Genomic DNA, 14,007 nt, shown 5'->3' with positions numbered 1-14,007 from the left:
ACTGCAGCTTTAAACAATAAAAGACAGTCCTAGTCTCCTCTTTAAAAAGTGTGTTTAAAGCCGGGCATGGTGGCACATGTCTTTAATCCCAGCACTCAGGAGGCAGAGGCAGGCAGATTGCTGTGACTTTGAGGCCAGCCTGGTCTACAAAGTGAGTCCAGGACAGCCAAGGCTAACACAGAGAGACTCTGTCTTGAAAAAATAAATAAATAAAAAATAAAAAATGTGTTTATATTTTTAAAATATGTAGTACTTAACTATCTTGTAAAAGGACCACCATTGAGGTGGAGCTGCTGAGGCAGGAAGAAGTGGCAGAAACACACTTTAAATTTTGGATGGGGAAAGTAGGAAACTGTGTTTGGGGGATTCTTGTCCTTCTCTTTTTTATTTGTTTTAGATGATAAGGTTAGTGACTACTCTTTTTGTTTGTTTGGGTTTTTGTTTGTTTGTTTTTGTTTTGAGACAGTCTCTTTTGTCACCCTGACTGTCCTGGAACTCACTTTTTTAGACCTCAAACTCATAGAGATCTGCCTGCCCCTGCCTTCTGAATGCTGGGATTAAATGCATGTTCCATTATGCCAAGCTCACACTTACTTTTTTCTTGTTAGTGTCTTAAGAACTTAGATATATTGTGTAGCCTAAAGAAGTTTAGTCAGAACACTTAATTTTCATGTTTTTTAAATTAGAGCTTTAATAAAGCTTTGTTTTGGGTTGAGAAAAGTGATTTTTTTTTAAATGGGTAGAAATTGGTACAGTACTTAGTAGGAGGGCACAATAAGAGAAGTAAAGATTTTGACACACAAATTTTTATTTGCAGCAGCTCGGCCATCTCCTGGTGGTGTGTTCACACAATTCGTGATGAGCAAAGTTGGCGCCTTACAGCAGAAGATACCTGGAGTTCGCACACCCCAACCCCTGACAGGGCCACAGAAGTTCAGTATCAGGCCTTCTCCAGTAATGGTCGTCACACCTGTGGTCTCTTCTGAGCCAGTTCAGGTGTGCAGCAGTGTGCCTGCTGCTATTACTACTTCTTCTCAAGTGTTTTTAGAAAATATTACTGCTGTGACATCTATGACTGCTATTTCTGATACGGGAGCTAAAGAAGCTACTTTTTCTTCTGGTGCCTCTGCTACTGGGGTTGTTGAGATCTCTGAAACTAATAACACTACCCCTGTAACATCTACCCAGTCTACAGCCACTGTGAACCTTATCAAAACTACTGGGATAACTACTAGCCCTGTGGCTTCAGTTTCATTTCCTAAATCATTGATAGCATCCCCAACTATAACTCTTCCTGTTGCTTCCACTGCCTCCACCTCCATAGTCATGGTGACCACAGCTGCATCTTCCTCTGTGGTGACCACATCAACGTCATCGCTGAGTTCTGTACCTATTATACTCTCAGGAATTAATGGAAGTCCACCAGTGAGCCAGAAACCAGGTAAGGACTAGTTCTATTCAGCTGCTTTATTGTAAACCTGTTTAATTGAATTTTCCAGTTAATAAAATTAGGAGTTTCCAGTTTTTACATTGTCGTCTACAAATCTGTTAGGTTGCATTCATAACTATCTTGAGATGCTTTCATGTCTGAATACATTTTGGCTTTTTAGCTGTAGTATGACATGTTAATATTCCTTAAAACCTTAAAGTTCTGCAAAACTGAACCCTAAAAATAACAGAGCTTATGGCTGGTTGTAGGATTAGGAATGACTGCTGCGTATCTGTGCAGTTGTCTAGCCAGATTCTTGATTACAGGAATCAGCTGCCATGAAGAGATTATCTGATTGATAGTTTAATAGGACTAGCGTTTACCCCAGGAAGTACTAAAAACACAAAAATCAGAGTGGAAATGATGGCTGAAGAACATGAAATGATAGGACCTTTAGTACATAGGACCAGAGCTCTGAGCCATTAGAACAGCCATTAAAGTGACATGGGAGCCAAGGGCAAAATGGGATATGATGAGAGCTAGGGTTGCACATCTCTAAGGGGATTTCATGATAGCTGCTGAGGTAAGCATTACTTTTTCACCCTCCCTCCCTTTCTGAAAAAATGTTACTACATTTATATTTTTTAAAAAAATGTGTGTATATATATGTGTGTGTGTGTGTGTGTGTGTGTGTATGTGTATATACATACATACATACATACATACATACATACACACATATATACACACACACACACACACACACACACACACACACACACACACACAGAGCAGTAACACTTTTAAAAATAGTATGCTTACTTATTTTGATAATTTTTTGTAAATTTTAATAGTGTTTTACCTGCTTGTATATCTGTGTACCACATATATGCATTATTCAGAGGTAGGCCAGCCTGCCTGTTTTGTTTTCTTAAAACAAAGCCTCATCTTCATTCCCAGCTCTCATTATTATACTCAGTTGACAAACAACCTGATCAAAAAATTAAGTAATAGAAGAAGAGTTTATTTGGGCTTATGGTTTTAAGGTCCAGTCCATTACGGTCAGGAAGGCCATGGCAGCAGGAGTGTGAGTCACTGTGTCACTGTGTGTCTGAGACTTCTGCTTTTCATCTATCCAGGCCCTGAGTCCATGGAGTGGTTGTTGTCCACATTCATGATGGCTTTCCCTCCTTGGTTAAACCTCGCTAGGAACAACTTCACAGACATGCCCAGAGGTTGTTATCCCAGCTGTTTCCAAATCCCATTAAGTTGACAGTCCAGATGAACTGACACGGATGTAACTAATAAGAGACAACATTTCCATGTTTTGTACTTACATTTTGTATTTATAGTCTTTTTAGTTAAGTTTATTTTCTCTTTCTTAAAAATTTATTTTAGTCTGGCTGTGGTAATGTACACCTTTAACCTACCCTACCCCACCCCTGGGGGGGAGAAGGCAGACAAAAGGCAGGGGCTGGTGGTAGATCTCTGAGTTTGAGGCCAGCCTGGTCTATAGAATGATTTCCAGGGCAGCCAGGCTATACAGAGAAACCAAAATTTAATTTTATATGAGTGTGTGCCTTCACGTATGCAAGTACACCATGTGCTTGCAGTACCCACATTGGCCAGAAGAAGATATCAGATCTCTGAGAATTGTAGTTATAGACAACTGGTTAACCTTGCAGGTGCTGAGAACTGAACCTAGGTTCTCAGAGAGAGAAACCAGTTCCTTTGACCACTGAGCCATCTCACCAGCCCCAAACTTAAGTTGAATTAGGTTAAATGAATTTAAGATAATATACTTATTTATTTTGATAATTTTTATTTATTATTTATACTTTACCTGCATGTGTGTCTGCAAGCCAGAAGAGGTCACTAGATCTCATTACAGATGGTTGTGAGCCACCATGTGGTTGCTGGGAATTGAACTCAGGACCTTTGGAAGAACAGCCAGTGCTCTTAACCTCTGAGCCATCTCTTCAGCCCACTGCTTTGATAATTTTTAAATAAATTTTTATTTTATGTGTATATTTTATCTTATTTATCTATGTATGCCTGTGGACCACATACATGCAGTGCCCACAGACGCCAAAAAAGGACATGAAATCCTCTAAATCTAGGTCTTCTAGGTCTTCTGCAAGAGCAACAAGTGCTGAGCTGTCTACAGCACCTATTTTTATATTTAAATACAACTAGCTAAAAATGTGATTCTAAAACAAACAAGTAAATGATTCTTCTAGTTCTCTCAAAGAGTTAATGTGGGGAGACTAGGGAAATGGCTCAGTAGGTAAAGCACTTGCTGTCCAAGCCTGGCAGCCTGAGTTCATTTGCTGGAACCTCATAAAAAGGTGGCAGTAGAAAGTCTGCATATACATGCCCATATAAGTTATAATAGAACTAATGTGGGGGAAAAGATTAAAGGGGAAACAAATAATAGCTCAGTTCTATTTTAGTTACTGATATATTTCCTATTAAATATGTTTGAATTTGAAAACATGATCCAAGTTTGTCTCAGACTTTTAAGTTATGGGAATTAAGTGTAAGGTTTATTGAAAGGAAAATGAACTGTAGTATTAATTTTTTTTTCTGTTTCTGAATATATGTAAAACACATTTAGTTTAACATACTTTATAATTTTGGAGGTGAGATCATTGTAGGTAAAGCTATTTTGATTTCCTCTTGGATCTCAGGGTTCATTTCTATCGTTATTATGTTTATTTATTTTATTATTTTATGTGTTTATTTAATGTGTTTTATTATTTTGTGAGTGTTTTGCCTGCATGTCAGAAAAGAGCATCAGATCCCCGGGACTGGAGTTATAAATGGTTGAAGACCACCATGGGAGTGCTGGGAATTTAGCCTGGGTCATCTAGAAGAGCAACCAATGCTCTTAACTGATGACTCAGCTCTTCTGCTCTATTTTCTAATTTTTATGCACATTTATGGATGTGTGTATATATCTCTTTTCCACTTTAATCAATGAGACAGGTCTCAGTGAAACCCAGAGCTCACTGGTATAGCTAGTATTACTAACCAGTTTGCCCAGGGGATCCTGTCTCTGCCTTTTCAACCTGAAATTACAGGTAGGCTGCTCTCATATCCAGCATTTATACGTGTCCTGGGGATGCACACTCCATTCCTCTTGCTTGTTTAGGATGAACTTTAACTGCTGGTCCATCTTTCCAGGCTGTCGATTCCAGCCTCTCTGCACACTTTGTTTTGTAGTGCTTGGGGAGTATAGCTTCATGAAGAAGCAAACATTCTATCGCAAACTATGCCCTCTGAACTCTAGTTTGTTTTAGTTACATTGCTTTATAGATTTCAGTTATTCAAAGTATACATATTGCTCTCAATGTCATCTATACTGTCATTTACTTATATCTACTTAAATTCTTTATTATATGTGTTAGTGTTTTGCCTGAACATATGTATGTATGTATGTATGTATGTGTACCACATATGTGCCTAGCCCTGGAGAAGTTCAGAAGGGGCTTCAGATCCCCTGGGACTGGAGTAACAGATGATTGTAAGTTGTCATGTGAGTGCTGGGAATTGAACTCAGGCCCTTTGCAAGAGCAGTAAGTGGTCTTAACTGCTGAGCCAATTTTGCAGCCAAGTTAGCCTCAAACTCCCAGACATCTTCCTTCCTTGGCCTCCCATCCGCCCCTCCCCAATGGCTTTTAATTCACATTTTCTGTATTTTAAGTTTCTACCTTTTTTTTCCTTCTTTATCCTAAAACTCCCTCCCCCCCCCTTTTTTTTTTTTTTTTTTTTGGTTTTTGAGACAGGGTTTCTCTGTGTATCCTTGGCTGTCCTGGACTCACTTTGTAGACCAGGCTGGCCTTGAACTCACAGTGATCCACCTGCCTCTGCCTCCTGAGTGCTGGGATTAAAGGCATGTGCCACCATGCCCTGCTTTCCCCCCTTCTTTCTAACCATGCTTTATTTCCATATCATTGAACCAGGAATAGTTTTTTGTTTTGAGATTATTTCCACAAACTATTAAACCTCTTTTTGTAATGCTTATTTTTATTTTTTAATAGTTTAATTTTTTATGTACCTTGGTGTTACGCCTACATGTATGTCTGTGTGAGGGTATCAGATCTGGAACTGGAATTACAGACAGTTGTAAGCTGCCATGTAGATTCAACCCAGGTCCTTCTCTCTCTCTCTCTCTCTCTCCCCCTCCCTTCTCCTTCCCTCCCTCCCCCTCCCCTCTCCCCTCACACCGCCCCCCCCCCCTCTCTCCCTCCTCTCTCTCATCTCTCTGTCTCTCTGTCTCTCTCCAAGGTTTCTCTGTGTTCACCTTGCCTGTCCTGGAATCTGTAGACCAAGCTGGCCTTAAATTGACATTGATCCTCCTGCCTCTGCCTCCCCAGTGCTGGGATTAAAGGCGTGCGCCATGCCCAGCAAACCCAGGTCCTTCGGAAGAAAGAGCAGCTGTTTTTCTTAACCACCGAGCCATCTCTCCAGTCCCCATTTAAAAAATTTTTTTCCAGTTTTATGTGTATGGTGTTTTGTTTGCATGTATGACTGTGTACCATATGTATGCAGTGCCTGCAGAAGCCAGAAGAGGGCATCAGTTTCCCTAGATTTACAGGTGCTAAAAAGTGAACCTGGGTCCTCTGGAAGAATAGCCAGTCTTCTTAACTACTTTCTAGCCTCAAGTTAAGCTTCTCCTATTTATTATATAAGTTTAAAAACCAAGAACCTAGCATATATTTGGTGACATTTACTACTTAGCACTATCTTTCTGATGTATAAACTGTGAAACAAAATCATAAGACTAATTGTAAAGAAGAGAATTAAGTCATGATTTTTCTTCGGTTGGTTTTTCTTTTTGTTGTTGTGTTGTTTTGTTTTGAGACAGGGTTTCTCTGTGTAGCCGTGGCTGTCCTAGACTCTCTTTGTAGACCAGGCTGGCCTGGAACTCACAGTGATCTGCCTGCCTCTGCCTCCTGAGTGCTGGGATTAAAGGTGTGCACCACCATGCCTGACTAAATCGTAATTTCTTGAACTTCAGTGTGATCCCAGCTTTTGAGGTCTACCTCTTGCTTTTCACTAGATAGAAACATGTACTTATTGAGAATTGATGCTTTTCCTTTTAAGTCATTTTGAATGTAAAGCTCTACAATTTGGACAGTCAGTCAGGTTTAAAATCAATTCTTCTTTGGCAGGTAGTACATGTAACAGTACTTGCCTCCAAGCCTGAGGACCTGAGAATTATTCCCTGGAATCACATGACAGAAGGAGAGAATTGTCTCCTGATCTATAAACACTAAAGTGGTTGGTTTGTTTGTTGAGACAGTCTATATAGCCCTGACTGTCCAAGAACCCACTATTTAGACCAGGCTGGCCTCTAAGCTCAGGATCCCCCTCCCATGTTCTGGCAGTAAAAGTGTGTATCACCACTGACAAATGAAATTTTTAATAATAATAATGATGATGATGATGATGATAATGATAATAGCAGCAGCAGCAGCAGCTGTCAATTTCAGTTCTCAGGGCAGGGGCTGGCATTTCCTTTTGAGCTTGAGGCCAACCTGTTCTTCATTGCTAGTTCTAGGACAGTCAGGGCCATATAGAAAGATCCTGTCTCAAAAAATAAAAACAAAACAAATTATACATTATTCCTAGCTATAAATACTATACTATCCAGGCATGGTGGGGCACACTTTTAATACCAGCACTTGGGAGGCAAAGGAAGGCAGATTGCTGTGAGTTCAAGGCCAGCCTAGTCTACAAAGGAGAGTCCAAGACAGCCAAGGCTACACAGAGAAACCCTGTCTCGAAGAAACCAAAACCAACCAAACAAAAAACTATTCTATAGAGGACAAAATTTCATTAACTTAAATAAGTCAAATTAGACATTACGTACAGCATTATTATATCTTATGTAATATTGTTTTTACTAATGGCATGAAGGAGTTAACACTAGTCCAAGTTAAAAGCAGACCCCAAGTGGTTACATTATATAAGCCATGAGGTTTTTAAACTTGTGACAAGGAACAGAAGGGAAATCCTCACTTAAGCTTCAAAGCCACAAGCACTTAAAACTCACGAACCTTCACCTGTCGTCCTTAGCCAGTCCAATGTGTATCAGGAACTGTAGCTGAATTACTTCGACATATTCTAGATGTTCAAATACAGTACCATTGTAGGCCAAATTTCTTCATAAACTCCTTCTCTAGTTTCCTTTTTTGGTAATCATCAGCGATCCCTTGGACAGTAGTAAGGGTCTTCCTGCCATTTCTCTGTTGAGTTCTTATATGGATATAATCTTCAGTGCCAGCAGGAAGCAGGTCATCACTCTTACTTGCATCAACAAAAGGGTTGAAAGAGTGGCAGTTCTGTATAGCGGACATATGAACCATTCCTTTTTCTTGGTGGAAATGGCCTGCAGACGGCAGCTGCGGGAGAAGGCGGGCAGGGGGGACAGAGCATCTTGAAGCAAGGGAGCTTGAGGGGAGGCAGCTGAGTCCTTTTTGGCAGCTCAGTGACTGGGCTATCCATGAAATTTTTTAAGATAAATTCTGATAGTAGCTTCTTATTTTTCTGTTTTTCAGAAAATACCCCTCAAGTTCCAGTGACTACTCCACAAATCTCTCCTAATAACGTGAAACGTACGGGCCCTCGGTTGTTGTTGATTCCAGTGCAACAGGGCTCTCCTTCGCTTAGACCAATTCCAAGCCCACAACTTCAGGGACAGCGGATGGTCTTGCAACCTGTTAGGAGTCCAAGTGGAATGAACCTATTCAGGCATCCCAATGGGCAGATTGTCCAACTCCTACCTTTACATCAGATTCGAGGCTCTAATACCCAGCCCAGCTTACAGCCTGTCGTGTTTCGGAACCCAGGTATAAAGTTAGAGATCTTTCTGATGGGTTTTGTTGTTGAATCATTTGATCATATGGTGTCGTTGATATACCAGAACTTTTCTTTCTCAGCCTCCTAAACTGGGAAATATATGTTGAAAGACGTGATATGAGCAGCAGTGATTTAAATTCTCTCTCTCTCTCTCTTTTCTTACCAGGATCTGTGGTGGGAATCCGTCTACCAGCTCCTTCCAAATCTTCTGAGACCCCATCGTCTTCTACTTCATCCTCCACCTTCTCTGTTATGAGTCCTGTAATTCAGGCTGTTGGGTCTTCTCCGGCAGTAAATGTCATTTCTCAGGCACCTTCAATGCTTTCCTCTGGATCTAGTTTTGTCTCTCAGGCTGGTACACTGACTCTGAGGATTTCTCCTCCTGAAGCTCAAAACCTTGCAAATAAAACAAGCTCTGAAAGCAAAATAACACCCAGGACTGGAGGGCAGCCTGTTGGCACTACTAGTCTCATTCCTCTGCAGTCAGGTAGCTTTGCCTTGTTGCAGCTCCCTGGACAAAAGCCTGTTCCTAACTCTGTTCTTCAGCATGTTGCTTCCCTTCAGATAAAAAAGGAATCTCAGAGTGCAGACCAGAAAGATGAAACAAACTCTATCAAAAGAGAGGAGGAAACTAAGAAAGTTCTACTATCAAAAGAAGATGCTGTAAGCAAGCAAAACTCAGGAATTATTGCCTCAGAAGATACCTTGAATGATTCATTAGATGATGGAGATGATCTTTCCGATGAAGAAACCCTTATGGAAGATACCAGACCTTACGAACACTCTTGTAGCACCAGATCACACACAGATGAAGACAAAGATGGTGATGAAGAATCTGGGAACAGGAATCAGAACAGGCCAAAGGAAAAAGAGACTGTTCCAGAAATTAGGGCTGTTTCTGAAAAGGTCAATATTAGGACAGTCCAGAATGTTAGTAAAGTACGGCCTCAAAAATGTGCTGAGGTGAAGATGGAACAGCAGCAGGAATTACACAATCCAGAGGACACAGAAGAATTTCTAGTCATCTCTAAGGAAGAAAGTAAAATTGAATTAGCAGGGAGCCAAGTTAAGGAACAGCATTGTAACTCACAGATGGCGGCCAAGGATTATGAAGATTCTTTGGGGAAGGGCAGTCTTAGAACGAGATGGAGAAAACACCTGAAGGGCCCTTTAACTCAGAAGTACGTTGGAATTTCACAGGAATATAAGAAAGAGGCAAACTTGCAGTTCTTTACAGAAACGAAGCAATGCCAAGAAAATTCTGAACATGACATCTCCGACTTACTTGCAAAAAGTGGAACTATTGAGAGTGATGGAGTTTTAAAAACTGAGGATAGTTCTTGGAGTGGCATTTCTAGTTCTGCAGCCTTCTCTATTATTCCTAGGAGAGCTATAAAAGGAAGACGAGGGAACAGACGTTTTCAGGGTCACTCACTGCTCCCAAGAGAAGAGATAAAACCAAAGCAAGAGACAAAGAATGGGAGAAGCAGTGCTGACTTCACTGTTTTGGATTTGGAAGAGGAGGATGAGGAAGATGAGAATGAGAAAACCGATGATTCTATTGATGAGATTGTGGATGTTGTTTCTGGCTACCAGAGTGAGGAGGTTGATGTAGAAAAGGTGGTGAGCCCATTTTTGTTGTGACTGAAACCTCATGGATTTAAATGATTGAGACAGTAGCTTTTCTTAGAGCATCACTATTACCTAATATATGCATCTGGGTAACTAGGTTTAGATCATTATTAAACAACTAGTGTTTAAGGCGCTACTCGCTGTGTCTTGCTTAAAACTATTGTAAAGGCAGCTTGATCCTTTGGAGTATAGATGCTATAAAGTGCTTACCAAAGTGAACTTTTAAGGAAACCTTGAAAACCCCACAACCATTTGATCTCATTTTCTGTCACATCGTTTGTGATGTGATTGGCCCCTGATACAGATAAAATAAACAATGAAAGGGTAACTTTAAAAATGGAGGAGGAGTTTGCTTGCATTTAGAGGGAATATTTTCTTTTTGGGAGAAAAACTATAAAGTACCACCAAGTACTTTAATATAATCTGCCTGAAAGTTGCTTTGTATCTTTTAGTATTAAATGTAGTATAGCTATGTTATATATTCTAGTCTTTGATCATAGTCCTTTGCAATGTGGTCTTTATAGTTTTGTATTTTAATTTGCCTGAGAGCTTTTTTTTTCCCCCAGGGAGGGGGATAAGTTTCCTATATATGGTTCTATTAACTGCATTAAGTAACTGAGGGTCAGGCATAGGACAAAAGTTAGATTACATTTTTTTTCCCTATATAAAGGGGCCAGGTAGTAAATAAACATTTTACATTTTGCAGGTTAAGTGATTCCATTACTGTGGTAGTATGGAAGCAACCACAAACATGTGAGTGACCAAATGTGGCTGTTTTCCAGTAAACTATAAAATATGTGGTGGGCTATGGTTTCCTGACCACTAGCATAGGGCCATATATAAAACATGTGATCATAGATAGCTGCTTCAGGGAGACCATAAATTAAATTGTCACCTTTCTTCAGGAGCAAATGATAGAAACCTTTGTACCAACTGTATTTCAGAATTTCTTCCTTGAGATATATTTAGCTCCTTTGTCTCCTGGTATTTCTTTGTTAATACCTACGTGCTCTATCAATTACAACAAAAGGATAATAGTAGTTTAAAACTAAAATAGTTGGTATGGTAGCGCATACCCTTACTTCCTGTAAGTAAGAGATGGTTGATTCTCGTGAATTTGAGGCTCGCCTGGTCAACATTGAGACCCTGTGTCAGAAATAGCCCCTCCCCCAAAAAACCCCTTTAAAACATTTTAATCTTGTACTATATATTGATTTATAAATAAGGACACAGCTCAAAAATTGGATAATTTATATATGCTTTATATTTTCTCTGTAGGCTAATTCTTTTCAAGGACATAAATCCAAGAATATGAGATTGTAAGGTTCTATTAAGACATATTACTGTACAGTGTCTTTTGGGTCTGAGTAAACACTACATCAACAAACAAAACAGTTCAACTTTAAAAGGAATGAGGACTGTAGCTATCAGTGAAACAGACTTCACAGAGCCTATGGAATGCCTTAATCTTACAGGGGCTTCTCCTTGGATATACTGATAATTTGACAAAAGTTTACAGTGACTTCTAAAAAATATAAAACATTATGTGAATGATTTCTAAAATATAAATTCTCTATCATATTTACATGCATGTCCTGTGCCAAAATTATCTTTACATCTATCACTAGGCTTGTGTTTGAATTGTATGAGGAAATCTGTGACTAACTGCTTTGTGTTCTATTGAGATTATTGCATACTGTTTACAAAGCCTGCAGTTAAAATCATGCGTTAGATGGGTGTGGGGCGCAGGCCTATAATCCTATCAGTGAGGAGATAGAGGCAGGAAGAGTGCAGGTTTGAGGTTATCCTGGGATACATGACATAACCTGTGTCTATGAAATAGACACACACCCTTTGGTTCAAGTATTATAAGTCAAGCCTATATTAATAACTTTAGATTCTATTCATTTTTGTTCTTTAGGGGGTAATTATATTTTGTCTAAATTTAACATATTGCTTAAATTATGCTTAAGTTGAAGTGGACACCATAAATAATAGCTTGTTGCTTGTATTTAGTGTCTGTTAACCTTTTGGAACCTTTAATTTTGGAGTGATTTTTCCAAAATTATAAACATGAGATTTTAAATAAGGATTGGGATACCTCATTTTGAATTATGCCTTGAAAGTAAAGTGAAAATATATATATATTAAGATAGTTTTGAGTTTTTTGTTTGTTTGGGTTTTTTTTGGCATAGTGAGCACTGCTTTTAAAGATGGACTTGGAAATATGTTTATTTCACATTATGCATATAACTTTATTAAAGTATTCAGTGAGTTTCTGGGATAAGTGCTCGGTGTTTACTCAGTTGCCTCTGTTCATTATAGTGAACTATACTTGGCATTACTTTTGAAAACTGAAATCCTTTAAATGCTCTGTGGGTTTTGGGGGGATGAGGAGTTGGTAGGTATTAAACCCAGGGCCTCAACGTGCATGATCTTAAGATTTTCTTTTTTTAAGCCTTAAGGCATCATACCTGAATGCTGTCCTCTAAAAATAACATCAAAGCATCAATTATAGCCTCTAGAAATTCTGAGTATACATCTATGAGTTAATGTAGTTATTGGTATTAACTCTAATCATGTTCTTCTTTGACTTAATTTCTTTTTGTGATTATCAAGCAACATTAGTCCTTGTGGTAGATAACTATTTGAAACTAGTTGGTTTAATAATGGAGCATGCATTTGAAAAGCTTAGGTAGTGTATTTCCCAATACATTATTTACTGTCCTAATAATGTATTTCAGAATAACTATGTAGACTATATTGAGGATGATGAACAGGTGGATGTTGAGACTATAGAAGAACTCTCAGAGGAAATTAACATTACCTACGAGAAGACCGCAGCACCTCACATACAGTCCTTCAAACAGCTGTAAGTCATATTTACCTTTGAGTTATTGTTTGGAACCCAGAAAAACTCTAGGAGTGAAACCGGTCATGGTAGTGCACGCCTTAACCCTAGTACTGGGAGGCAGAGGTAGACAGATCTCTGTGAGTTCGAGGCTAGCCTGGTCTAGAAAGAGAGTCCAGAGTAACCAAGGCTACACAGAGAAACCCTGTCTTGATAAACAAAACAAACGAACAAAAAAATTCTGGGCGGGGCTGGAGAGATGGTTCAGCAATTAGGAGCACTGACTGTTCTTCCAAAGGACCTGAGTTCAATTCCCAGCACCCATGTGGATTCTCACAACCATCTGTAACTCCAAGGTCTTCACATAGGCAAAATACCAATAAACATTAAAAAAAAAAAAAAAAAAAAAAGCTCTGGGCAACAGACCCACTTCCACTATTCTTTTAGGGTTTGTTGGTTTTCTGTTTGGTTTTGTTTTCTTTTCTTTTTCTCCTAGGTAGCCTAGATGAGGTATTGAAATAGGAAGGAATTTACCTGCTTTCTAAAAAGTAGTATATCAATAAGGAGTTTGACGCCAGAGTGGTCTATATAGCAAGTTCTAGGCCAACCAGAGCTATATAGCGAGACGTTGTCTAAAATAATAAGTAAAATAAAACACTACTTTAGCTAGTTTAGAGATAGATATTTAACCTTGGACAGGTTTATAATTTTTTTGAACCAATATGCCCCCATTTAGAGTGTAGGATGAAATAGTATACATATTGTCCATTATAGCTAATGAGAGATGACTACTCAATAAAATTTATTTCCTTTATATTTCATTAAAAGTTGAAATTTAGTTATTTTACTAGCTGAACAGGTGAGGTACAGATATGAAATTGTTTCTACCTATCCCACTGATGAGGCGCAGGTGTGTGTGTTCTGGGTGGTGCCATCTCACCCCGTGTTAGGAAGCTCTGTACGGAATGGGAATTGGTATGTGAGAGACAGGAAGAAAGGTGCAACTTCATTTGTGAGACCGTCTCCTAAGTGGCTGTCTTTACTCCAGAGCTGTTTACAGGGTCTTTCAATTAGCTATTGCTTAAGGTGAGAGAGTTTAAATTCATTAAAACTTAATTATATCTACTAAGTTCAGTAATATTGCAGACAAATGGATAGGAAAGTTCTGTACTTTAAACGCAAGTTCCTGGGGGCTGGAGAGATGGCTCAGAGGTTAAGAGCACTGACT

General features: G+C 39.1%; 1 protein-coding gene across 17 annotated transcripts in view; it reads left to right on the top strand.

Moving 5' to 3' along the window:
- The window catches only part of MGA (MAX dimerization protein MGA), an 86,376-nt gene that overhangs the window by 58,606 nt on the left and 13,763 nt on the right, over positions 1–14,007 (top strand). For 13 of the 17 annotated variants that reach the window (XM_084775548.1, XM_084775547.1, XM_084775551.1 and 10 more), the window contains exons 15-18: positions 818–1,441; positions 7,996–8,286; positions 8,463–9,916; positions 12,673–12,800. In XM_084775548.1, coding sequence (XP_084631674.1) covers positions 818–1,441; positions 7,996–8,286; positions 8,463–9,916; positions 12,673–12,800 — 2,497 coding nt within the window. Of the gene's footprint in view, positions 1–817; positions 1,442–7,995; positions 8,287–8,462; positions 9,917–12,672; positions 12,801–14,007 lie in introns of those variants that run through there. The other 4 variants (XM_084775537.1, XM_084775542.1, XM_084775544.1 and 1 more) reach the window with 4 other exon arrangements.

Source organism: Acomys minous (genome assembly GCF_964271855.1).
Source record: "Acomys minous genome assembly, chromosome: 3".
In the NCBI taxonomy this organism is placed as follows: domain Eukaryota; kingdom Metazoa; phylum Chordata; class Mammalia; order Rodentia; family Muridae; genus Acomys; species Acomys minous.
The sequence above is the reverse complement of the archived record's forward strand: the minus strand, read 5'-3'. Positions and strand labels throughout refer to the sequence as shown.